This window comes from Sus scrofa, chromosome 1 (genome assembly GCF_054392235.1).
Source record: "Sus scrofa isolate SSC_HxYL_T2T_F1_AM1 chromosome 1, Sscrofa_HxYL_maternal_Yorkshire_Landrace_v2.0, whole genome shotgun sequence".
NCBI classification, from domain to species: Eukaryota; Metazoa; Chordata; class Mammalia; order Artiodactyla; family Suidae; genus Sus; species Sus scrofa.
This window is the reverse complement of record NC_139383.1, coordinates 169640518-169666317: the sequence shown is the minus strand read 5'-3', so window position 1 is coordinate 169666317 and position 25800 is coordinate 169640518. Positions and strand designations below refer to the sequence as shown.

At 40.3% G+C, this 25800-nt stretch overlaps 1 protein-coding gene across 6 annotated transcripts in view; it reads left to right on the top strand.

The window, feature by feature from the left end:
• Positions 1 to 1647: 1647 nt before the first annotated feature.
• The window catches only part of PHLPP1 (PH domain and leucine rich repeat protein phosphatase 1), a 219298-nt gene continuing 195145 nt past the window's right edge, over positions 1648 to 25800 (top strand). Inside the window, exons 1-2 of one of the 6 annotated variants that reach the window (XM_084977036.1) lie at positions 1648 to 1804; positions 2293 to 3548. In XM_084977036.1, coding sequence (XP_084833162.1) covers positions 2549 to 3548 — 1000 coding nt within the window. In that variant the 5' untranslated portion in view covers positions 1648 to 1804; positions 2293 to 2548. Of the gene's footprint in view, positions 3549 to 3816; positions 4010 to 25800 lie in introns of those variants that run through there. The other 5 variants (XM_084977042.1, XM_084977030.1, XM_084977066.1 and 2 more) reach the window with 5 other exon arrangements.

Here is a 25800-nt window from a genome sequence, read left to right as displayed (position 1 = left end):
TTATTTTTGCTGCTTCGTATGGAATCTGGTATTTTTCCCTCCTCTACATCCCTCTCACTGTTGAATGTCTTTCTTCCTTATGTGTAAGCTCTATGAAGGCAAGGACAGTATCTGATTTATTCAACTGCTGTAATAGAATTCCTGGCATATGTTTATAATTATTTGCATTCTCCCTAATTTAAAAAATGTAACTTTGTGCTGTTGATTGAATTGAAATGGAATAATTATTAGTTTCATGAGGACAAGAGGAAATATAGAATAGAAAAATATGGAAATTCATTCAAAATAAAAACATAGAAAATCATTTTCAGGAACTTCAAGAATCGATACTTATTTTTCATCCTGTTCACTGAAACTGTGTAGATTATCTAAGTACAACTTTCCCTGCGCTTATTAGTTTGTTCTTTGAGCTACAATTTCCAGTTTCTCTCTCTTTCTCCTTCCCTCTCTTTCTTTCCCTTCCTTTTTCCTCAACACCCGCCCCTATCCCCAACTCATCCCCAAATTTAGTAACTTTAATGAAATTAAGGCAGGTTCCGGATAGTATGCAGTTGAAAAAGGCGCATGCGTAGTAAACTCAGTTTATAAAACCGTATGGAGAAATGGTAATTCAATTTAAACGGTTTACTAAATTCTTTTTAAAAATAAGCTACCCTAGTTACTTAAAATATTGTTTTAACTGACAGAGAATGCAGCTTACAACTAAACACTGTAGCCGTAGAAGATATTTTTTTTTTTCTGAATACTGAAAGAAAAAAAGAAAACTTTAAGAACACACAGGACCTGCCCATCTCCTATTCCACCGTGTCTCCATTCCAACGTTTCCTATACTTTTAATCACTTTCTCTGTCATGAAGTTACTTCAGACCTTAAGATCAATGGGGAAAAGTGAGATCCCAGCCCCTTGCCTTTTTTCTCCTCAGATGTAGGATCGGCTCGGAGTTGCACGATTTCCACCAGGCACGTTCAAAGCATGTCCAAGTTAGAATTTGCTGACACTGCCTATCTTCCCTGGCCTTGAATACTTGGGGGGGTAAATAGGGTTGGCTTTGACTGCCAATTATCTTGTGCTGTGGATGTGTATTTAACAATGGGTGGTGGAGGTGAAGACAAAGGACCTGGGACCTTCGTACAGTTCAGAGTTCCTCAAAGTCCTCTTTCAATTAGCAGGAAAAAAACAAAGTCTCTGGGGAGTGAGAGTAGGCGGGTTAGATATAAGTTTATGAACAAGACCATTCCGACCACCGAGTTCAACAGCAGAGGGCACAATACCCACTGTCCATCGCCAGCTGCTGTTTGCAAGGAGGGACTTACTCTAAGGATCTCTGGGGTTTGTAGTTCGCCACGTTCCCCTCGGGCACATCCATCAGCGCGCCAGAACCACAACTCCCAAGGTGCACTGCGCGCCCCTGTCTTGGCACCGCCCCTTCTCTAAGGCCCGCGCAGGAACCTCCCGGGAAACTGCCCCTCAGCCCCGCCCTCTACGCACGCGTCACGTTTGTTTACCCTGAAGCCCCGCCTCGCCGCCGTCCTCTGCTCTCCCCTATCCTCTCTGGAATGCCGTCATGCAGGCGATGCATATTCATGAAGACCCCGAGGAGCTCCCGCCCCGCCCGCCTCCCGCCTCCCCGCTCCCGGCACGTGATTAATATTCAATGAGCCCATTTCGAGGCTGGTTATCCAGGGTGAGGTGGGGGAACGGGCGGGGCCTACGCTGGGGAGCCCGCGACCGGGGCGGGGAGGGCGTGTGTGTGTGAGGGCGTGTGTGTGTGTGTGTGTGTGTGTGTGTGTGTGTGTGTGTGTGGTGGTGGGGGGGGCGGTGGCGGTGAGGCCAGCGGGCGGGCGCGCGCGCGGGATGGAACACCGAGACACCGACGGAATGCTCCGAATTGCCACATAATCCCCTGGAACGGCCGTGCCGAACGCCATTGGACTCTCACTTCTCCCCGCTCCGCCGCCGTCTCCCACCTTCGCCTCCCCGCCTCGCTCTCCGCCCGCTGCCTCCGGAGCTGGGGGGGAAGCGCGAAGCCCCACTGCAATGGAGCCCGCCGCCGCGGCTACGGCGCAGCGACTCCCAGAGACCAGCAGGGAGGACCAGGCTCCGGCGGCGGCGGCGGCGGCGGCGGCGGGGGCCGGGGGCGGCCGGAGCACGGAGCCCGCGCTGACCCTGGCGGCCCCGAGCGGCGGTGCGCGGGACGAGGCCCCCGGCGAGGCGCAGCCGGGGCCGCTGCCTAGCCGGGCGGGAGGCACGGGTCGCAGAAGGCGGCGGGGCGCGCCACAGCCCACCGCCAGCGGGGCTGCCCCGGTGCCCGGGGCCGGTGGCGGTGCCAACTCCCTGCTGCTGCGGAGAGGGCGGCTGAAGAGGAATCTGTCCGCGGCAGCCGCCGCCTCGTCCTCGTCGTCGTCCTCCTCGTCGTCGTCGTCGTCGTCCGCGGCTGCCGCCTCGTACTCCCCCAGCGCTGCCGGTCTCCCAGCCTCCTGCTCGGCCTCGGCGTCGCTGTGCACACGGAGCCTGGACAGGAAGACGCTGCTCCTGAAGCACCGGCAGATGCTGCAGCTGCAGCCGTCGGACCGGGACTGGGTGCGGCACCAGCTCCAGCGGGGCTGCGTGCACGTCTTCGACCGCCACATGGCTTCGACCTACCTGCGCCCTGTGCTCTGCACGCTGGACACCACGGCGGGAGAGGTGGCCGCCCGCCTGCTCCAGGTGGGCCACAAAGGCGGCGGCGTGGTGAAGGTGCTGGGCAAGGGGCCCCCCGACGCAGGTTCCCGGCTCCCGACAGCGGAGCCGCGGGACTTGGGGCTCCAGCGCGGAAGGAACGGGCTGGCTGCCGTCGGGGGGTCGTCGCGCGCGCCTCCAGCCGACCTGCCGCTGCCCAGCGCCCGGGACGGGTGGGAAAGTCACGCCTCCCGCGCCAGTCCCGCGCCCTCGGACTCCAGTCCCGGCGAGCCGGGTGCTTCGCGGCCCCTAGATTGCGCGGCCACGGGCCGGTCCTCCGACACCGAGAGCTTCAGCCTGAGCCCCAGCGCCGAGAGTGTGTCGGACCGGCTAGATCCCTACAGCAGCGGCGGCGGTTCCTCGTCGTCGTCGGAGGAGCTCGAGATCGACTCGGCTCCAGCCCTGATGGGGGCTCCGGGACAGCCCCGCCTGCCTGGCCGCTCCGCGCACCCCAGGCATGGAGCGGGCGCCCGGCCGCCTTCCCCGTTGGTTTCTCCGCCTCCGTCGCAGCCGAAAGCCTCGAGGGGCGTCGAGGGCCCGGTAGCTGCTGCCCTCGATCCGCCTCGGGAGGAGAATGTGGTGGCAGCGGCGGCCCTCGGCCGCCCCCAGTCAACCTCGGGAGGGGACGGGGCGACCTCGGAAAAGGCGCCTCCGCCGCCCACCCTGTACGTGCAGCTCCACGGAGAGACCACTCGGCGCCTGGAGGCGGATGAGAAGCCATTGCAGATCCAAAATGACTACCTCTTCCAGCTGGGATTTGGGGAGTTGTGGAGGGTGCAGGAGGAAGGCATGGACTCGGAGATCGGCTGCCTCATCCGCTTCTATGCAGGTAAGGAAATCACCTGCACTTTGGAAGTGGGAGGATAAGCACTTCCAGGTCCGGAGAAACGTCTGCTCAGACCCGGAGACAGCGCGGGCCCTTGGGAGTCTTTGTTACTTTCCCCAGCTTCACGTGCCGTCTGTGTAATAGTGAATTGAGCAGATTTAAAATCCGTGAGCTTTTGTCAGTTTCAGGGCTCCGAGGTTGAGAAGCAACGTGGGAGAGGTGGAAAGGCAGCCACCAGGAAATACAGGAAGCAGACGCTCCTGAAAGAGGCATTGGGGCATGTAACAATGAAGGCGCTTCCTTCGGGCCTCTGCCCACGGGCTGGTTGGGTTTGAGGCAGATGGGGATTTCAGGTGAACTATCACGTGCATTTTCCTAGAGAGGAAAATGATTCTGGAACACGCTCCCTTACGTCTGCCTGTCCGCAGCTTGCCATTCCATCCTGGGAGCTCGCCCCTCGTCAGGTCAGCGGGAGCCCTCCTTCAGTTTGCCCATTTTGCCCTCTTAGTCCTGGATAGAGCTTGGCAGATAGATCCACTTTACTTTTGCTCAGTGCTTTGACTTTGTTTCCTCTGCAAGTTTGATTCTTGCATCAAAAGTGGGTTTGTCCATTTCTGTTTCTTTCTTCTATCCTTGATAGCCAGCACTGACCATTGCTTTGTGACTTGCAATAGGGATGTAGAGAATTGCCGTGAGATTTTAAGTGGCCGTTGTCTCTTTAGTGTGATCTAAAATCCTCCTCATTCTTTTTTAATTTCAAGGTTAAAAGTCTTTAATTTTTTTCCTAGGATTTATTCCAGTTTTGTTGAGATATAATTGATATATTAGATCAAATTCTTGACTGGGGGGACATGTTTCTCTTTTGGTTAAAGACTTGGTACTAAATTAGGGAGCTATAGATCCAGGTTATTTTTGAGCTTAATAAGTTGTTTGCATCCTTTTTCTCCTCTGTTTCAAGAATTATGTTCTTAGTGATAAAGAATTTTATTTAAAACCAAGTTAGCATAACAAAATTAAATCAGGAAAGTAATTAGATTCCCCATATTTACTATTCTAGGTTGTACGTGGTGGTGGGAAAATAATCCGCACTTGTAATTTCATTAATATGAAGCCATTCTTTCTATTTCAATAGACTTTTGTGCCAACTTGTGTTCTAGTAGTTAGTTTGAATGAAGAAATCTTTACTCCCTCGTTGAAATATGCACGACTGGAGCATGCCTGGTGAGATGCTCCTATACATTTAATTGAGGTTTTTCTGTAATTCAAGAGGATTTTGGATGGATTTTTGCCTCCTAAAGAAAACTATATCACAATACAAGAGCATATGTAGTAGGTGAAAATAATATCCCAACCATGGGACAAGCCTTGAAAAGTTTACGGTCTCGAAAATAGGTGTTTTTTTTTTTTTTTTTTTTTTTCATGTAGGAGCAACAGTTATATCTTGTATAGCTCATGTAATTTGTAAAATACTGTTATTTTTACAACGGCATTAATGGTAATCACAGTTGGAGTGAGACTATTCTGTTAACATGAGAACGATAAATGCCCTTGTAACCCATTACATTGAAGGAAATTTATATAAAGCAAGCTACATGTTCAAAAAGCAGTATTGAACATACTTTGCATAGAAAGAGCTCTGAATCTCTTCTTTTCCTCATAATGGAATTGTTGATCATGATAAATATCCATGGGCAGGGTTTTAAGTGTCATAGTCATGACATTTAAATCTTTGCTTTTCCTTGGTTGTCTCTTCAAGTGTGTCTAAAATGTTCTAAGCGGATAATTTATAGGTTTGTTTGTTTTTTTAAAAACTTATCTCAATATAAAGGTGACATCTTTCTGGTTAAATTTTAAATTTCTGGTGTGCTCATTTTAATCTTTTTTGTTTTGTTCTTTATGAAAAGCAGTAATTGTTACTTCATTCTGAACTTATTTGCTTTATTTCTATATGCACAGCATAAATACATAACATAACTCTGAATATGCTCATAAAAATAATAAAATGGGGAAGCCACACACAGCTCCAACCTGTTCTTGAATAATGAAGGCAGTTTGCAGGTCCTAGAAGGAAGACGCCTGATTGTCATAAAGATGCCTACTTGCTTATTTTATACAAAGCTGAGTTTATATTAGGTCTAAGTTAATACACTGAACTTCTTCGCTGTGTTCATTCATTTGCCATAGAATAAAATTTAGCATATAGTGAGTCCACTTGTACTTTTGCATAGAATTTTAGTTATTGATGGACAAAAGGACTTTGTTATAAGGTGGTCCCACTTTATCATGGGAACATTGTCAGGACTTTGAATGTAGTGAAGGTTTGCACCAAGCTGGTGAAGATTCCTCTAAATTACCATTGTGCTGCATTGGAATGTAGGACACACAACAGGAAAGTGTTCCATTTTGGTAGTGATTCTTTTTCCTTAAGAGAGTGGACATTTGTTTTAAGAGGGTGTTGTGTACTGTGTTCATTTTTTAATAATTTTATATGTAACTTACTCTTAAAAGTACTGCCGCATATCTTTTGCTTATCTGTATAGTTGGACTTAAGGATAGATTAGGAAATTGCCTTTGAAGACTTTTGAATATTCTCCTATATCTGAGTTGAGCTCGTTATATGTTGTCTATCTAGTTTATCTGATTTATCAGCTGCTTTTTTTTTTTTTTTTTTTTGAGAAGTTCTTATCCAGTGGAGAGCTTTCACTCTTGAGGGTCACCTTCCAATTAAATTTTAGTGTTTATAACCTGGCCCAAATATTCTTAAAAGGATTTGAAAGCCATTTGTGGTTGCTTTGAATATTTAAATGTTTATTTTGGTAAAGTGAAAGTCTTTAATGAGCTAGAAGTCTTTGGACAAATAGTATATCTAATTGCAGAGCTGATGAAAACAGTTTAAAAGTTGTTACTGCACCTTGCAAGCAACCATTCTCTTAGCTGATTTAAAATCTGAAAATATTTAATTATGGCTTTATCTGAAGTGACTTGTATTAAGTATGTTAGATACATTAACATTTATTTTCCCTTTAAGATCAGCCATCTTAAATTTTACCTGAAACAGTAATTTTAGGCTAAAAAAATTCAAGAATTTAGGTTGCTTGACATTAAGTGATGGACTGCAAAACGTTAATGAGTTTGTTATGTTTTGGACTCCTGGTGGTGGGGGGATCTGAGTCCTTGATCAAGGGCAATATTAAACTATATTTTTTATATTTTTTGGCTCTTTTCAATTGCTTTTTAGATTTAATCACCTAGATATTTAGTTCAAATTGTAATAGTGGGAAAGGATGTTGACAGAGTGGAGAGTACACCCACTGTGCCTTGGGTAAGCATCTTGGGTAAGATGCTTTTATATGTGACTTCTCAGGATGGCTCAAGAGAATGGACTCCTCACTCTCTCATATTTCTTCTCTTTTTCTCTTCTGGGTATGATCAAACCTTACATGGTTTTCCTACATGGAAGCCAAGAAGGGGTGGTTCAGCATTAAGCTGTAATATTGACGAGCAGTCTCTTAGTACTATAATTACAGCAGTATTGGGTAACGTTGTATGAACATGTGACCCCAGTGTGTGCTCAAGCAGTCCTGTTAAGAATAAAGGATTCGACTTTTCTCTTTGTTGCTTTTCGTATTTAAATTTATTTATTGTTTTTGATGTAAAAATGCATGCTGTCTTGTCCTTCGTAACTATGATTTGATAATGTCTGTTAATATGTTGGGTTTATCATCTTCAAAAATCTTGAAGGGCGTTCACATAAATTATCTCATTTATCCTTTCAGAAACATTATTAGGGAGGAGTTGGTGTCAGTCCTCTTTTCAGATGGAGAAACTGGTGCATAGAGAATTTTGATTCTTGCTTGTGGTTTTTCAGTTCTTGGCAGAGTTGCGAAGAGAGAGCATGGATATTCTGTTTTATAATTATATTACTTTCCATGAATCAATGCTGAATTTCATTTACACTTGAATCTTTCATATGGTTAAAAGCATTCAGAAAATATTCTTTTTGTTGGTAATGAGGTGATAGTATCCTCTAGTCCAAAGAGATATATATTCCTTGTGAAATATGGATGGATTTATTTTTATCGTGCTGCCTTTAAAAACGTAAAGAAAACATAAAACATAATAGAAGCAAGACTGGTAAATAGACAATACAGGAAGAATACTAAAATGTTCTAAATATTGTAGTTGCAAATAATCATGCATGCATTTGAATTGCTATGAAATAAAGTTTACCTGATGATTCTTTATTCTTTTATTCAGGTATGCCTCAATTGTTAAGCTATAAATATTCATTGGGTACAGAGCATTAACACCTTATCTGAAAATTGGATAACTTTTGAGGATGGAGGTGTGACATTTCAGTTCCTTTATAAAATATAGCTGTACTTGTAAAGTATTGAAAATACTTGTAAAGTATGGAAAATACCTAAAATGAAAGGATTGTGTAAATATTTCATTTTAAAGCAAATTTATTTGTACTTTAGTGATTGGTAGTTCTTTATTAATCTCACTATGCTCTTCAGCTTTTATCATTCATATCTCGTATAGATCTAGAGAGTAAGTTATTCTCCCTGAATTTTATAATTATCCCTAAAATGATGTGTTTTTTATTATGCTCATTGAAATAATCGTGTGGAGAGGAGATGAGTGTAAATAAGTTTATAAAGTTTCTGATTGAAAGTTTTATCTTTTTGTTCTTATAAGATTATTAAAACAACCACCTTCAATTTTTGGTTTAGCCAACATTTTTACTATCTTTTTAAAGTGTAAGGTGCTTTTGTTGTTTCATTCTCTTTTTTAAGAGTGCTGAATTTGATTTATTGGTAATATAAGATTCATCGACATTGTATATAATCCAAGGCTAGTATAACACTGGGCATTTTAACATTTAACATTTGTTGAACTGAATTTGTGGAATTTTGTCAAGCAGCTGGTGGTCTGTGCCCTGCATCTTCAGCCTTCCTTCCTGTTTGGGTCCCCAGGGATTGTGTTAAACACACAGCCGTACAGAGGCATTTCTCCCATGGCAGGAGATTTTAAGATGCACTACACACTATTAATATCTTTTCTTTCACATGAGTGAAGCTGTATGTGAATTTTGAGAGAGTTCTCAAAGTTTTCTTAGCGTTAACAGGTGTTTTTTCCCCTCTTTTCAAAGGCATCTCTTACCTCAACTTTGAGGTGGATTTAATGAGACATTTGTCAAAGAGGCATCTTAGATTTAATGATTTTGTTATGTGCCAGAGTTGAACATGGTTCAGTCTTTCTGTACAGGAGAAGGGTTTAATTCTTGTACTGTGAAAATTGAGGGGTCCTGAAACCACTCAGTAGAAAAGCTTTTCCTTTAAAGATGCCTGACATTTTGAAAAAGAGAAAGAGATATTATCAAAATGTCCAAAATAGTCTGGGAAATGAAGCCTTTTTTTAAAAGTCCCACCTTCCAAAACCTGTTCCATCCCTTTAATCCCAGGCGTCTGGTACAGCACTGGTAATGAGGGGTTTTGAATCTGGGCTCATGTCCTTCTGCTTCAGGGGCAAACTTTTTTATACTTACCTCTGGTTTTCTAAAGATAGTATAATTAAAAAACAAAATTGACTGTATGGATTCTTTAGGCATATTGAGTATTTATAACGTAAGTCTTCGTGACTTGTGTTTCAATTTGCTATAAAACTTCCAGTTCTAGACTTTGGAAAATTTTGATAAATTGAAACTCACAGGTCTGGGAAAAATGGACTTTAATGTTATTTAGATTAAAGAATAAGGGGGTATTTGGTTAACTATGAAATAGCAGCTATTTCAAGTTGTATCGTAATTGTACTTTAGAATCAAGAATAACAACAGTTACTGGATTACTGAAGTGTTATTACATGTTGATTTGGAGGTGGAATGGTTTTGTTATATAAATAGAGAATATATACTTGGTATTCCTTTTAATATGTTAAATGAAACAAAGCATAACCCCAGCTCATAATGCCACCTTGATGCTGAAATAATTGTTTCCCTGCTGTATTTTTACATTTGAGATTGCTTTAATACATTGTAAAAGGTATTTAATGATAAAGTGTCGTATGAAGGTAGAAGTCCAGTGGCTTTGTGAATTTGGAGCCTAGGTGGTCTATGTGAAATGGAGTGAAATACTCTATTTATTTGTAGCTTGTACGCATATTATGAGTTTGTAAATATCAGTACTTAAGCAAAAACAAACAAACAAAAAAATCCAGAATTGTTGGCATATATTTTTTTCAAATGAAGCTTGCTAGAAGTAAATTAGTTTCATTTCCAGTTATGTGAAAACATTCAGTTGAAGACTGAATGAAATTTGAAATAATTTGGTTTTGGACCATTTCAATAATGAATGAAAAAAATCTAATTAGAAAATTGAGATAATTTGAATTGGTTGGTTTTGTTTTTAGTTCTTTTCCCCCCAAATTCTTTTCAAGCAGGAAGAGTTTTGTTATTTGTTGCTGTCTGTTGCTACTGACTCATACATCTAATGAAGAGCAGGGAGGAGAATGAATCTTTTCATATACCTACCTGCCTCCACTAATAATATGTTAGAATGTTTGGGCTTTCTTTTCCCATATGAGGCATGTTTTAAAATACAGCGAAAGAAAGTATGAACTATACTTTTTCATTGCCTATTTCGTAATTATAATCAGTCCACTCCTGACACATGGTCCAAAGAGCTAAATTTTATGCACAGGAGCAGTTTCTGGGCTTCATTGTCATGTATTAGAAATATACATAAATGTATATAAAGAATTCTTTTTTTTCCCCCTATCCATTTATTTTGAGAGCTTTTTGACTATACTTCGGCACTTGAATGGATGCTATCTATCTCTTATGATTTTTTAGTTTGGCGGATGTTTCCTGGGGTCAGGTGAAAGTAATTGTTCTTTTCAAAAACAACTTTGGAAGGAATTTGTACCGTTTTAATCTTATACTCTGATTGAGAGAAAATGGTCTGTAATTAAATAAACTAGCCTGAGAGTTGGGAAACTTGGTATGACTTTGGGCATTCATTTTAACCTATCCTAGGCTTTGATTTCCTCATCAGTAAATGATGAGCTTGGACTAGGGTAAGTCTAAGATCTCTTCCAACCTGTACCCTCTGGGGCTCCATTAGAGAGCCTGTTCTTCAAATTAGAAGGACTAAAGTTTGCAGTTGTTTTAAGTTCTGTTAGACCTATCCATGGGTTTGAAAGCAGTCAAATCCCCTGCCTTTTGTCATGGAGAAAGGAATGGGCTTGGACCTGCTAGACACAGGTCAGCCTGAGGTTGCCAACCAACACAGAATGTCTTGGGACTAATGGCAGAATAATGTTTTGATTCACCCTCTCCCACATAGCCCTACTCTTCAAAGAGGAATTTAGCACAGATAGAGATTAATTTAAAGAAATATATCTTTTCAAAAGTTAAAGTAAGATTCTTTTCTTAAGTTGACTTATAAAGTAAGACACTTTTATAATCCAGTTTATATAGTTTACTGTAGTGATAACTCTGTCCTGAGGAATCCAAATATGCAAATATGCTACTGGATCATTAGCTTTAATTCCTGGTGAGCTCTATATGCCTGTCGACTTGTGCCTGGAGTCGGTAGAAGAAAAAGCACTTAAAGAAAATGAAATTTTTGTGTTATTTTGAGAAGAGAATTTAAGATCCCAGAGAGCTCCTAACTTCTGTATTTTTATAGATGAGGAAAGCAAGCCCATAGAGGTTAAGGGTCTGATCCAAGATTGCTGATCACATCAGTTTCAGAGTTAGGAATAGCACCCAGGGGCTTGTCTGTCTGTCTAGGGTTCTTATTTTCCCACACTGTGTATACACTTACTTTCCTTGGATCATCCTTTATTTGGTATTCAGAATGGAAGCTTAAAAATTGAGTGTGCTTTGCAAATTTGGTGCTTTCTCTATTACTTCAGGGTGTTGGTAATTTCTTTTCATTCAAATCAGTGCTTTTGAGAGGTTACATATCACTTTGACAGATTACGGGTGGGCTTCTAAGGGAACAGTTGGATTTTTTATTCACAGAGAGGAAATTAGATTTCATCGGTGATGTTACCCTTTGGGGGATTTATAATAGAACTTTAATCTAAATTTTAATCTAAACTAAATTTATGATAGAACATTGGCTGAAAAGAGTTACAGTGCTAGAAAGTCAGAAACTCAATGGTGATTTGTACTTTAAAGTTGAAATTATTAGAAGAATGGAAATGTTGGGAAAAAGCAATCATTGAATTCTTAAAAAAATATTTGGAAGAAAAATTTAAGAATAGATTATGAACCACTCAGAGGTGTGTTCATTAAAAAGATTCAGTTTTCATTATGTTCTTTAATTTTTTAAGAAGCAGGAAAGAACCAGTTGTCCCCACACTTTTTGTTGGGTAATTGAATATTTCTTCAGTGATTTAAACTGTCAATTTTAAATCAATTTATGCCTCTTTTTAAATGGATAGGCATTTATATCATCCTTACCATATGCTAGGCACTGTTGTAAGCGATTTATACATATTAACTCATTTAATCCTCATAACAAGCATTTGAGGTGGGTAATATAACCACTGGAGGGTTACAGATAGAGCAACTGAGTTATAAAGCAGTTTAATTTAAGTACCTTGTGTGGATTTGTCTATCAAGCAAGGCACAGGCAGAATGCAAGTCCAGGCATTTACTGCTAGAGTTAACTAGTTAACTATGTAGTAATAGCTTGATTTACTGAATGTGGAAAAATGTGTCCTTAGTAACCTTCTGGGGCTAGTTTGGGCATATTGGCACTTGGGAAACATGGACTTTGAAGTAGCTGAGGCTTGGACTTGTGTTCTGCTGATGCCCCTGACCCCAGAGCTCTACTTCCCTTTTCTCCGTAGAAAGAGGTAATACCTATATGCTACGTAGGGCTGTTGAGAAGATCAGATGACATGAGGGGAAGTGCCTAGGACAGCAGAACTGGGTATAAACCAGGCTCTTGGCTTTGGGTGGAAAGAGCATTGATGGAGGAACTAGGACCCAGATTTGATTGTGGGTTGCTTCTTTACCTGATGTGAGACCTATAATGAACCCCCGTAACCTCCTTAAGCCTCATTTATTAGAGAGAGAGAGAAAGGTGATTAAAACAAAAATCTGTCTCAGAGAACTTTGTGAGGTTCAGATTTGATGATATATGTGCAAGTGCTTTGTAAACTGAGATGTTATACAAGTGTAGTCTGGTGTTGTTATTTTTAGCAATGGTTAATTGCCACAAATGTTAATTAGAGGTACTTAGGGCTCATTAAGGAAGATGGGATATGCTGTTGCTCAGTGACACTGGCAAACTATACACTTTCACTCATTCATTCATTGAATCCAGTAATTATTATGAGTACCTACTGTGTCAGAAATGCTTTTGATTCAAAGATGACTATTTTACTATTCTAGGATCCCTTGGTATATTTGTAGATATGAGGGCATGTTTGTGGAAACCAAAAAGCCAACGTGTCGAATATAAAGGTGGAAAGTGTTCTGATAGGGGCAGTGGGGGACACGGATGACAGCAGCGGCAGTAAAGGAGAGGCTCCTGACTCCATTATCCCCAGAAGGCCCCTGAGCCATCTCGAAGGACCAGATAGAGTAGATTCTTGCTATAGTTCTGGAATCCTGAATTGTCTGAGAAGCAACCATAAATTACTAAGTAGTTCAGAGTCCAGTCAGACTGAGTTTAGGATTAGTAACTCTAGCTTAGTCCGTTAAGATTGACCAACCCTTTCTATCTAGGCCTTTTTATCCATTTGAATCATTTGGGCTTCATTAGGTATCACAAGTTTGTGAGGGTCTAAATTCTGGGTTATGCAAATAATTTTTGCTTTTTTGAAAAGAAAACGCACATGTGCACATGCTCAAGTTTGCCCTGAAGCCTGCTAGGGGGCTTGCTGTACACTTGAAAGACATTCTCCTCTTTTTGTAAGGCCTGTGAGGGTTTTCTTTCTTCAGATTATGAGGTTTATGGGAAATGCTATTTATCTTCTGAGGATGCAGGTACTCTCTTTTGGTTTAATGTCATGTAGACCAGCCACATTCATGTAAAATTTGGAAGATGATGAATTGATCATAACCTGGGTGTATTGTTTTTATCTTTGCCCATCTACTATCTGGGTGAAGAAATTTTTTTCAAAAACTTCTGTGTGGATTGGGAAGAAACACAATTCTTAAGTGTTCATATAAATATAACTATTTTATCCATGGCTGTAAAATGTGTCTATACCAGTGGCAAGTTAAGTCTTTACTGAAGGCCTCTTTACAAATTTCTTTTACATGGAAGGCAAATGTCTTTGTGAATTATTGTCTCTTGTAGTAGTGTGCATCACAATTATGGAAAAGATCTTTATTTTGCTTTTAAAGTTAGTTTTAAAATTATGGTAAACATCCTGTTAAAAAATTATGCAGATCCTATCTGACTAAAATGTCATGGTTCTAATTCAAATGAAAATACTTCTGATTCAAACTAATCAACATTCAGGTTAATTACCTGCCAGTGTGTATTTTCCACGGTCATTTGCACCTTTCTGCCCTCTGTGGCAAATTTCTATAGAGATCTCAGTTAGCTCATTAGAGTAATATCAACACTGGACAAGGTGATTTTCATGGATGATATTAACATAAATGTTAGCATCAGTGTAATCATAAGAAAGTTACTAGCCCTTGTGTTTATAAAATAGATGCTAAAAATCCCTTGTAACTAAGTCATAAGAGGAACTTGGTGTTTTTAACAAAAATCTGAATAGTTTTGTCCTATTGATAAATATAATGACATAAGTTCTATGAACAGACATCTTGGAACTGCCGAAGAAGATAATGTCCTTGTGACAATACTACACAAAAGTCCATTTCTGAGAGTAGGGGTCATCTTGTAGTCACTATATTTGGAATGCTTGTTATCTAACTCAAATTGACTTGCACCTGCTAATAAAGAATTGGGAGCTGTCATTGCCTTCTGCCTCTGTAGATGTGCATAAGATGCCCCACCCCATCACCCCAACCAAACAACAAAATGATCGATAGCTTCTTTGTTCTAAGAAAATAATAGATTAATCCAAGTGGCATTAACCTCCAGATAACACTGATGGATCTAGGGAAGTGGTGTTCATTTATCTTTAAGGTACTGTCATAAGCACAACTCTATATACCCCCTTGCGTAGTATCTTCTTTATCTTTTAGAAACATTTGTTATATTGGAGTAGACTAAACCAGAAATATCTATAGATAGCTGCTGATAGCTGGTGAATGCAATAATTGACATAATACCTGCTAGGATATAGCTTTGCCAAGCCTCACAGGTGAAAGATGGGTGACAACATCATGGGTATCTCAGGAAGAATATAGAATCCGAACACTGGCAGGGACCACAAAGCATCTAGTCCAGTTTCTTCCCTAGCATAGAAATCTGCTTAACCATTCCTGGTTGATGGTCATCTGGCTTCTGCTTGTTGTCTCTTGCTAGGTACTTTATTCCAAGACAGCACTGAGTGGAAATCTTGTTCCTTGAAATGTGATCTGTGGACCAGCGCATCAGTGTTTCCTGGGAGTGTGTTGGAAGTGCGGACTCTCAGGCCTCATCTCAGACTTACTGAATAATGGGCATTTTAACAAGCTCCTTAGATGATTTGTTTGCACAGTACAGTTTAAGAAGTGCTAGTGTTGGATGAAATAGGAGTGAGAGAGATTAGAATTGGAGAAGGGAAACCATTAGGAGCTTGTATGTTTCACTGAGATACTGAGGGCTTGAACTAGAGCAGTGGAGAGAGAAAAGGAGACAGATGTTTTCATTATCCTAGGACTCACTAGCTAATACAGAAGCTCGTAGATGACCTTTGTACTTTGAGTGATGGGAGAATTATGGGTCAATTCATGAAAGTAGGAAGCAGGAGTTGTGTGGGGGTATCACTGATTAATTCAGTCAAGCCTGGGGGTCAGGTACTCTGGTTAGAAGTTGGTGATATGAAAATGAATGAAGATGTGTCTCCTGCTCTTGATTATTTACAAATATTTTGCAGTTGAAGATGGATTTTACTGAGGATGAGTTTGAAATGGTCCTGTACTTTAAGCTAACAATGTTCATTCATTTATCTGGTAAATGGAGCTGGCTCACCATCCAGCTTCCAAATCTCCGTGGGCCCTTTTGCTTTCTACTGTTTATTGTATATATGGCAACTCTCAGGAAGGTGATACAAATATTATTTATTTACTTGGTTTTCTTATAAGAGCCTTTTTTTTTTCCACACTCAAATGCTAATGGGGCTATAGCCATGGATTGAGGTGAAGAGGTCTAATGAGTGATTATATTAAAGTTTTGATGTTCTTGGGATGAATGCCTTTTGAATGTTGAGGCTTTCCTTTCTGGTGTGTATATATGGGGACGGAATTTGCGTAAACGATTACAGTAAAACTTGATGCCTTAATGAAGGCATTTACAGAATACCAAGTGAGCCCAGAAGCCAATCAAACCAACTCTCCCTGGAATGTTCAGGAAAGGCTTCCTGAACAGGACTCCCTGGGTGAATGGGGGACTAGCAGTGCATGAAAAGGGCATGTCAGGAACTAAAACAGGAATGAAAGGGCAGATGTGTGTAGGGATGGGGGGTAATTGGAATGGCGGGATGTTAGGTGATGAGATTAAAAGTGGTAGGAGATGAGGCTTAAAAGGAGATTGGGACCAGATGATGAAAGGCCTCATATGCTAAGAACTTGACTTGATAAGCAGTGGGAACTTCTGAGCATTTTCAAGTGGAGGGTGACATGATTAAATTTGTATTATACAGTATTAACTGGTAGGCAGCTGGAAGATGGATTGGAAAGAGACAGGGGGCCTTAGTTAGTTAAGGGGCATTTAGTAAACATTTAAAACACTCTGTTAGGAGCTGGAGATCCAACCAGAGAATGGCCTTGCCTCGAGGAGTTTAGCCTAGTAAGAGAGAAAGAAATAATTGTAATGTAGAGTATGCTTTTTTGAGGTTTGTACAATGTGGTTGTCGTACCAGATAAGGAATTTATTGACTCTGCTGCGGATGGGGTAGTGGGAGATGATTTTGAATATCAGAAAGAGTAGGCCAGGAGTAGGGATGGGTGAGACCAAGGGTCTGTATGTGGGAGGTCTTGACTAGATCTGGACTAGGTCCCTGCGGGCATGGCAATTGTTTAGAACATAGAATTCTTGGGTTGGGGGAGGAGAAATAGTTCATGATTTGTTATTCATTCCTAAAGTAACTTGAGTATGTCTTCCACGTCAGGAAGTGTGTCACTGTATTCCATGCCAGAGATACAGTGTGAACAGGACCAATAGGGTTTTGTGTGTCAGGCTGCCTTGGAAGTTTCTAGTTTGCTTGACTCTAATCCCATCAACCACAGGCAGAATACAGGAGCAGGAATTGGCTTTAGGGTGAGGGGGAGAGATGGAGAATTAGATTTTAAATGTGTTAAATTTAAAGTACAGTGGAAGATATCCAGGTATGTCTGAAGAGCTCAGGAATTATCTATTTAGGAGTTGTTCAAGTCTTTGGATTGAATGCAATTGCTCAGTTGATCACATGGGCAGCATGAGGAGAAGGCTGAGTAAGCAACTCTGAAGAATGTCTATTTTTAATATTTTTTTGGCTGTACCTGCGGCTTGTGAAAATTCCCAGCCAGGGATCGAACCCATGCCACAGCAGTGACCCGAGTTTCTACGGTGACAATGCCAGGTCCTTAACCCAGTGAGCCACAAGGGAACTCTAAGAATGTCTATATTTTTTAAATATAGTGGTAATAGATTATGTTGGTGAAAGAATTCAGGTATAAAATAGAGACACTGTATGACATTTATATGAAGAACAGGAAAAACTAATTTTTGGTGATAGATCATAATAGTTGTTACCTTTCAGGAGGTTATTGATGAAATGATTAATGATGGCTTGAGCCATCTGCTGTTGATAATGTTCTTTGTATTTTTCTGGGCTTTATTGTCCTAGGTATAAGTCTATACAAAATTTTTTTGACTTGTACCCTTATGGTTTGTGTGCTTTACTGGATGTAAACTATACCTCAGTAGAAAGAAGAGAAGAAGCCCTGAAGGAGGAAACTTGAGCATTGTTTCTTATATCCTGAAGGGAGAAAGTGAGAGCAGAAAGGCTAAGGATGATGGATAGAGAGGGAAAAGTAAACAAGGGAAAGTCCTGCGAGAAGAGAGATGGGCAGAATCATGAATACCCAGTGGTGTTAACCATGGGCAGGAAGAAAGCCACCTTCTTCTTCTTTTCCTCCTCCTTGTTCTTCTTCCTCTTCTTTTTTTCCTTTTTTTGGCTGTACCTGAGGCATGTGCAAGTTCCTGGGCCAGGAATTGAACATGCACCACAGTAGTGACAGTGCCAGATCCTTAACTCTCCTTAATATGCTGTGCCACAGGTCACTTGTTTCTTTTGAGACAGTTTAGGAAAACAGGTGAAGATAAAGATTCATTTAAGTGATATTCAGGAAGTTGGGTCTTAATTTTCTTAGTTGGAGAAGGTAAGAAGTCAAGTTTCAATATTTACTGTAATAAGCTTTTTTTTTTTCAGCTAATCATAGTCTATACTGTCTTTTTTTTTTTTTTTTTTTTTTTTGTAATTTCAGTCTACACTGCATTTTCTGTAGGTTGATCCTTTCTCAACTATTCTGATGCATCTTAGTGCATGGGAAGGGCAGGGTGGATGGAAAACTAGAGGTGGAGGAAATGATTGCCAAACTCAGTTGTACAGGTTTGACTGTGCTTGCATTGGGCAGGTTTGTTTTGATAGCACAGTTTAGGTTCCCTCCTCTCAATTTCTAAGTGTGTGTTTGAGGTGGGGGTGGGAATGGTGTGTGTAGGTGTGGAGACATGATGGTCAAAAACCTTCAGAAAAGTTACAGCTTTGATAAAGCTGGGGCCTAACTTCCTTTGTGTCCTTTTTCCTTTCTATTTAAAAATCATTACAGAGTAATAAAACTTATGAGATAGTTTTTTTTTTTTTTCTCTCTCTCATGACTGTTGATACTTACAGATATAAAAGCTGGTTTTGAAGAATGTATTTTCCATTCTTGGAATGTCAAAATGACTTGCGGCTTGAATCTGTTTATAAAGTGAGCATGAAAATGATAAATTTTAAATTTCTAGATATAAGTCATATTATATAGGGGACAGTTGTTCTTAAATAAGAAATACTGCTAAGAAACCATGTTAAACCTATCATTTTTCTCTTGTAATTGTGATTATGAAACAAATGAAAAACAAGCAGTTGGATTGTTCTTAATACTATAATTGCTTAAATATTTACTGAAGCATCTAGATCATCTGGTTATATTATATTCCAGTTGCAAAGTTGGTTTCTCTAAATTTTTTATGATGTTTTGGGGAATAGGATAGAAACTTTTGAGAAAGAAGCAATTGTTAACTCTTCATATCAAATATGGTGAATTGTCAAATAGCATTAATGTTGGGGATTTTAAAAAAGGACTTGTTTTTGGAGAGCCTGGTGGAATGGCAGTAGAGTGTCTTTTTGTTTTGTTTTGTTGGCTTTTTTTACTTGCCTGGGATCTTATTTATTGGACTGGCAGCGTTGGCCCCGAATTTTGTTTATGTTCAAAAGTCACTGATCGATGTGATTGAATCTGTTTTTCTATCATCAGCCTTGTCAATTGAAACGTTACGGGGTGCTTCCCTTCCAAGGCATAGGTGTTGAAAGGTTGAGGGGAAAGTTGAGTCAGACAGATTCTCCGCCTCTTCAGAAGCTTTAGTCAAACTGAACAAGGACAGATGATTGTAAAACAGAGCAGAGTAAGACAGTACAAAGGAGTTTTCCCTCCTTGCTTTCTTATAGATAGCTTTTGAACCTTGTGTCTGTTAACACGCCAGTCTGTGACAAGACAGTCCCTGCCCTCATGACTTTACAGAAAGGAGGAGACTTGTCAAACAAATCTTTATAGAAATAATCATTTAATTGTGATCGTATGGCGTGCCATTAAGGAAAAATGCAGTGTATTTTATAGCAGTGAACCCTTGTCGTTTAAGCTGAGGTCTGAGGGATGATTAGTTCTTGAGGTATAGGGTACATGAGAGTGTTCCAGATTGGGGAACGGTAAGCTTGAAGGCCCAGAGGTAGGGAGCCCAGCATGTTTAAGGACTAGGAAGGAATCCTTTGGGTATCGTGTAGGGAGTGAGAGTTTCACAAGGCAAGGCTGGAGAAATAGTCAGGGCCAGGTTGTGGGTGTGTGTGGTCTGGAGCCAAGTTCAGAGTGCTTTGGTCATCATAATTCCTTCCCACTCCCCCCACCCTTTAAGTTAAATTCAGAGTAGATAGATGGATATGCACATTTGATTCTGTCTGGCTGTAAGAGCCTTAAGGCCACAGTTAGTGTTTTGGAATTGATTTTAAGAATAGTAGTAAACCATTCCGTTGAGTTAATCAAACATTTAGATTTGTCTCTTTGACAGGGGCCATGACTATCATTTTATAACTTCCTTTCATTTTATCAGTAAGAGGAATAAAGGCAGAATAAAAGTAACTCTGTCTTTTCTGTATTTGCTAAACTGTTCTATTCTGGACACCTGAGAACAGCCATTTCTCTGTCCTTCCTGAATACACTCCCTGCATGTGCTTTCATCTCTCTAGCTTTCCCTGGCCACCGAGGGCTCCACCTGCTCCGCACTGGGAGTCTAAGATGGGCCCAAATTACATGGGGCTGTGGTCTGATAATAAAGGCATAGCCTTTTTTTTTTTTCTTTTTCTTTTTACTGGCCTTACATTAATTTTTAGAGAAGGCTTTATTTTCCCCTCTTTTTTGTTCCACCCCAGCCCACTTATTTTCCCTTTCCTAGAAAAGAAAAATTACTCTCTCTCATTGAATGAGTATATAAACATTCCCTGTTGTATACCCCAGCTTCCCCAAATCACCCCCAGCAATTAAGCCGCGTTGAATATCAAGCATGTTTGATTGGGGAAATTAAAAAACACCAATTCGGTGTGTTCTCTTGGCGCTTTAGGAGCCGATTTTCATTTTAATGAAGTTGAAGTTGGGATACAGTGTTAAAATTTTTATGTCCTTTTAGGGAGACATTCAGTGAGATTATACCTTCTTAGGATTTCTTTTTCGTACACTTTTTATCCATAAATGAAAGAGATCCTAGGGTCATTTGTGCACAAAATCAATTATTTTTCAATTAAGGGCAGGTTAATTAGTTTCTTTATAGTTATTATTGAAGCTATTATTCTCTCTTCTCCCTTTACCCTCTTAGTCATCTTTTGAATCATTTTCATACTTTTTATGGGATCAAGTGATAGTATACAGGAAAGAGGTAAAAACAGTTTTTTTTTTTCTTCATTTTTATGGCTGCACATGCAGCATATGGAAGTTCCCTGGGTAGGGGTTGCATCAGAGCTGCAGCTACTGGCCACAGCCACAGCCACAGCCACATTGGATCCCTGACCTACTGAGCAAGGCCAAGGATCAAACCCATATCCTCCTGGATAGTAGTCAGGTTAGTTACTACTGAGCCACAAATGGGAGCAGTTCTTTACTGTAGGATTTTTGTTGTTCCGGAAAATCATTTTGAAAAGTAGGCAAAGTAGAACTCCTTAAGTACTCATTGCCCAGCATCAGCAGTCACCTACTCAAGGCCAGTCTTGTTTTACTTCAAACCCCTTCTGCCTGGATTACTTTGGAGCAAATCCTAGACATCATATCATCTCATCTGTACATTTCTCTAAATCTGAATATCCCTGAAACATAAGCACTCCTCTTTTTCTTTTTATGGCTGCACTTTCGGCATAGGGACTTTCCTGGGCTAGGGGTTGGATTGGAGCTGCAGCTGCTGGCCTGTGCCACTGCTGGCCTCTGCCACTGCTATGGCAACACCAGATCTGAGCCGCCTCTGTGACCTGTGCTGTAACTTGGGGCAATTCAGGATTGTTAACCCACTGAGTGAGGCCAGGGATCGAACTCTTATCTTCATGGGTCCCTAACCCGCTGAGCCATAATGGGAACTCTAGCATTCTTCTTTAAAAACAACCATGATACTGTTGTTTTGTTTTAAAAAAATTAATGGTAATTCCTATTTTTCAACAGAGTTAGTATTCAGATTTCCAGTTGTTAAATTGTTTGAATTATGATCCAAAGGTGTTCACTATCTTGTGATTTTTTTTTTCTCTTTTAATTTTAGGTTTCCATCTCTCTCTCCTTCCTTCCCTCTCCTTTCTCTACCTCCTCTCCCCACTCCCTCTCTTTCACTTGCAGTTTACTTGTTGAAAAAAAGAACAGGTTATTTGTTGTGTAGAGTTTCCCGTAGGCTGAATTTTTGTGACTACATCTCTGTGGTATAAACAGAAAGTTTGGGGGTATATGCTGTTTTTTATTTTTTGTTTTTTTTGTTTTTTTTTCATTTTTCCTTTTTCCGTAACTTCTACAGACTTGACCAAGAAAGATAAATTGGGTCATCTTTTGGAGGACTCAGGACAGTAGTCCAAAACTAGTAGTTCACATGTTGCTCACAGACCTGTTGTGTTTGATGGACATGGTTAAGGTATTTTCAAATTAATTGTTACCGGTTCAACATTGTAAAGTTTCTCATAAAAGTCTAGATTTTTGTTTTTCTTCTTTTTCTTCTTTTAATCAGAAAATCCAGGCTTTCTGGGCTTCTGCAACGATGCCCGCAGGTATAAGCTGATAAGTGGTGGCATCTCCCCCCGCCCCCCGGAAGGTGCCTGTCCTCTAAGGACTTGAGTGCTTCACTCATGTGGGCTTCCCCACCTGATCCCAAAGGGCTGGTAGGGTTTGTGAATCCTACTTTAGAGCAAAAGGAGTCACTTGTATCTGCATAGTCTCACTTAAATTCTGTGCATGTTAATTTACTTCTAATTTTTGCTACATGTTTTATAAGCTAGTATTTCGGCTGTTTTACTGTCTAACAGTGTTTATTTAGGTAAAGGTCAGAATGCCAGCTGATGTTCCCATTGTGCTTTATATATCTATTATAAGACTCATTCAGTGCACCGTAAGAATTTATTCTCATGCCCTATAAAAATTGGTGTTTATAGTTTTAAAGCCTAACAGAACGGTTGGTATATAGTGTGTACTTAGTGAATTCTTGTTGAATGAGTGAAGGAAGAAAGGAACCAGTAAGCAAAGTACCAGATAAAACATGGGAAGAGAAAAGAAACTGTAATACATATCTACGTTTGAATCTCAGTGGTGTTTGTACCTCTACTTGATTAGCATATATTATCAGAAAGTGATCGTAATTATGGTGTGTTATACTGCACTATACAATATTAGAAATAACTTTTCTGTAGATTTGCAAATGTTTTCCCATACATTAATAACAGGTAAATCAGGCATAGATTTATTAATAAGAGATTTCAATTTATTTGTGGTTTGGAGAACACCCTCGCTGGGTTTTCCTATTTTGCTCTGAGAATTTGAATTTTAATCTTCCCTGTGGTTTGTGTCCTGTGTTAACAAGGACTTGTAGCAAGTGTGAAAAAGAAAAGCAGTTCTTTATGGACAGAACTTACAGACTTGAGGATCCTTTATGAAGTGTATCTGGCATAATCTGGCAAGGTTTTTAAACCTGGCAATTGGATATTACTGTAAATAATAATTTTAAAATGCTGTTGTGTTTTAGGGTTTAATAATCTTCATTTATATTAAACTAACACATACTTTAAAAGGCCTGCTTGAACTTTTCCTTGCTTACTGAGAAGGAAAAGTTTTTATAAAGAGTGTAGGTGAGATCAAGTACACCTGCACTCCTTTTATAAAGAGTGTAGGTGAGATCAAGTACTCTGCACTTTGCCTCCAGAAGGATATTTAATTTGTCAGGAGTAAAAAAGAGCAAGAAAAATAAAGATGTGTTATCAGTAGTATGCTCTAGCACAGTCTATAGTCTTAGTACGTAGTGATAATTAATGAAAATGTAGTTTGGGAATTTGTTTTTCGATTTAATTTGATTTATTTCTAATTGATAAACTTTATAAAGTTAATGCTATGAGAAGTTTATTTTTGAAATCATGAAAGGAGTATGGATTTTACTGATTACTTTTCTGTACGTAGATATCTTACAGTGGTTGTTTTTTTCTCCCTTTAATCTGTGGAATGTGTGATAAATTATATATTTAGATTTTTCCGATGTTAAGTGATCCATGCATTTTCTTTTCTTTTTTTTTTTTAGCTGTGCTGTAGCATATGGAGTTCTTGGGCCAGGGGTCAAATCCAAGCTGGAGCTGCAGCCTGTGCCACAGCTGGCAACGTTGGATCCTTAGCCCACTGGGCCCGGCTGGGGATTGGACCTGTGGCTCTACTAGCTACAAGAGATACCATTGATCCGTTGTGCCACAGTGGGAACTCCATCCTACAGTGGGAACTCCATTCATGCATTTTTGAAATTTAAAGAATTCAGTTAGCTAATTCTGTAGTAGTATTTTATTTGTATTATGCAAGTGGAATTCGCTTAAACTTCCTTTCTTGAATTGCTCTTCCCTGTTTTGGTTTCAGAGTTAAACTGCCGCAGAAGGCAAATATTCCCTCTTTTAATTTTTTTGGGGGGGAGGGGATGAATCTGTTATCTGTTAGTTCCTTGAATGTTTGGTAGAACTTGCTTGAACTTTCTGGACCTGGTAGCTTTTCTAGTGGTGTTTCCATTTGTCTAATGGTTATCGCTATATTCAGGTTTTGTAATTCTTCTAGAGTCAGTTTTGGAAAGATAGCTTATTAATTTCTAGCCTTTCTTTTCTAAGACTGTATTTTAGTCAGTTTGGGCTGTTATAACAAAGTACCATAAACTGGGTGTGTTATAAATAACAGAAATTTATTTCTCATGGTGCCGGAGACTATAAGTCTGAGATCAGGGTGCCAGCATGGTTGGGTTCCGGTGAGAACTCTCTTCTATAACCTTCCATGTTATAGACTACTGACTTCTGTTATATCCTAAAGGGGAGAGGGAGCTATCTGGGTTGTTTGTAAGGGCTGTTCCCGTTCAGGGGAGGTGTACCATCCTGACCTAATCATCTCCCAAAGGCCCCCACCTCCTAATGCTATTAGTTTGGAGATTAGATTTCACCACAGGAATCTTGGGGGGTGGGTCGCGTGGAAACCATACCAGTCTATAGCAGACTATGAATATCTCTTTAATAAACTGCTTCAGTTCATCCCACACATTTTAATATGAGGTATATTAGTTTTCATTTGATATGCAGCTCAATTCTAAATATTTTGTAATTTTATTGTGTTCTTTCCCTTTATTTTGAAGGGCATTTCAATGTTTTCAAATACATCAGCATTTAAAAAGTCTAAAATGTATTCATTTATTTCTAATTTTGGGGCATACTTGTCAGAGAGAGTGCCTGTATGATTACTGATTCTTTGGTATTTGTGGAAGTTGACATTGTGCCCTGTCAAAAATTGGTTACAATATGAAAAAATACATAGGAGAAAGTATAAGTTCTAGGAACTTAGGGATAACATTTGGTTAACTAATTTCTTCCTTTCAACCTTTCTCTTTCCTTACCAGCTTTCCTCTTTCCTGTTGCATTAATTTCCTAGTGCTGTCATAGAAAAATACCACAGACTCGGTGGTTTAAACTCCAGACATGTCTTTTCTCACAGTTCTGGAGGTTAGACGTCCAGGATCAAGGGCAAGTTTGGTTTCTTCTGAGGGCTCTCATCTTGGCTTACAGAGGCCGTCTTCTTGCTGTGTCCTTACATAAGTGTTTTCTCTGTGCACTTGCAACCCTGGTGTCCCCTTGTGTGTCCAAATTTCCTCTTATAAGTATGCCAGTCAGTTTGGATTAGGGCCCACCTTAATGGCCTCTTAACTTAATCACCTCTTTAAAGAACCTCATCACCAAATACAGCTAAGTTCTGAGGAGCAGGGTTTAAACCTTCAAAATATGAATTAGGCTAGGGGTAGGGAACAGTGGGGACACAGCTCCTAATACCCGTGATACCCATCTTCCAACTTCTTTTTTTGGTCAAAGGGTCTGTTGATTGCCACTATGTACAGATGTATGTTCACTGGGGATGTAGTTGTGAATGAGACAGAGGTAGTTCATGTTCTCATGAGGCTTACAGTCTTAGAGAAGTTTAGTGATAATTTCTCTCCTTCCTTCCTTCCCCCCACGTCTTCCCTGCACACACTCTCTCTCTCTCTCTCTCTCTCTCTCTCTCTCTCTCTCTCTCTCTCTCTCTCGTGCTCGCACACGTACATGCATGCACTGCATTTGTTTTTTGTTTGTTAGTATAATC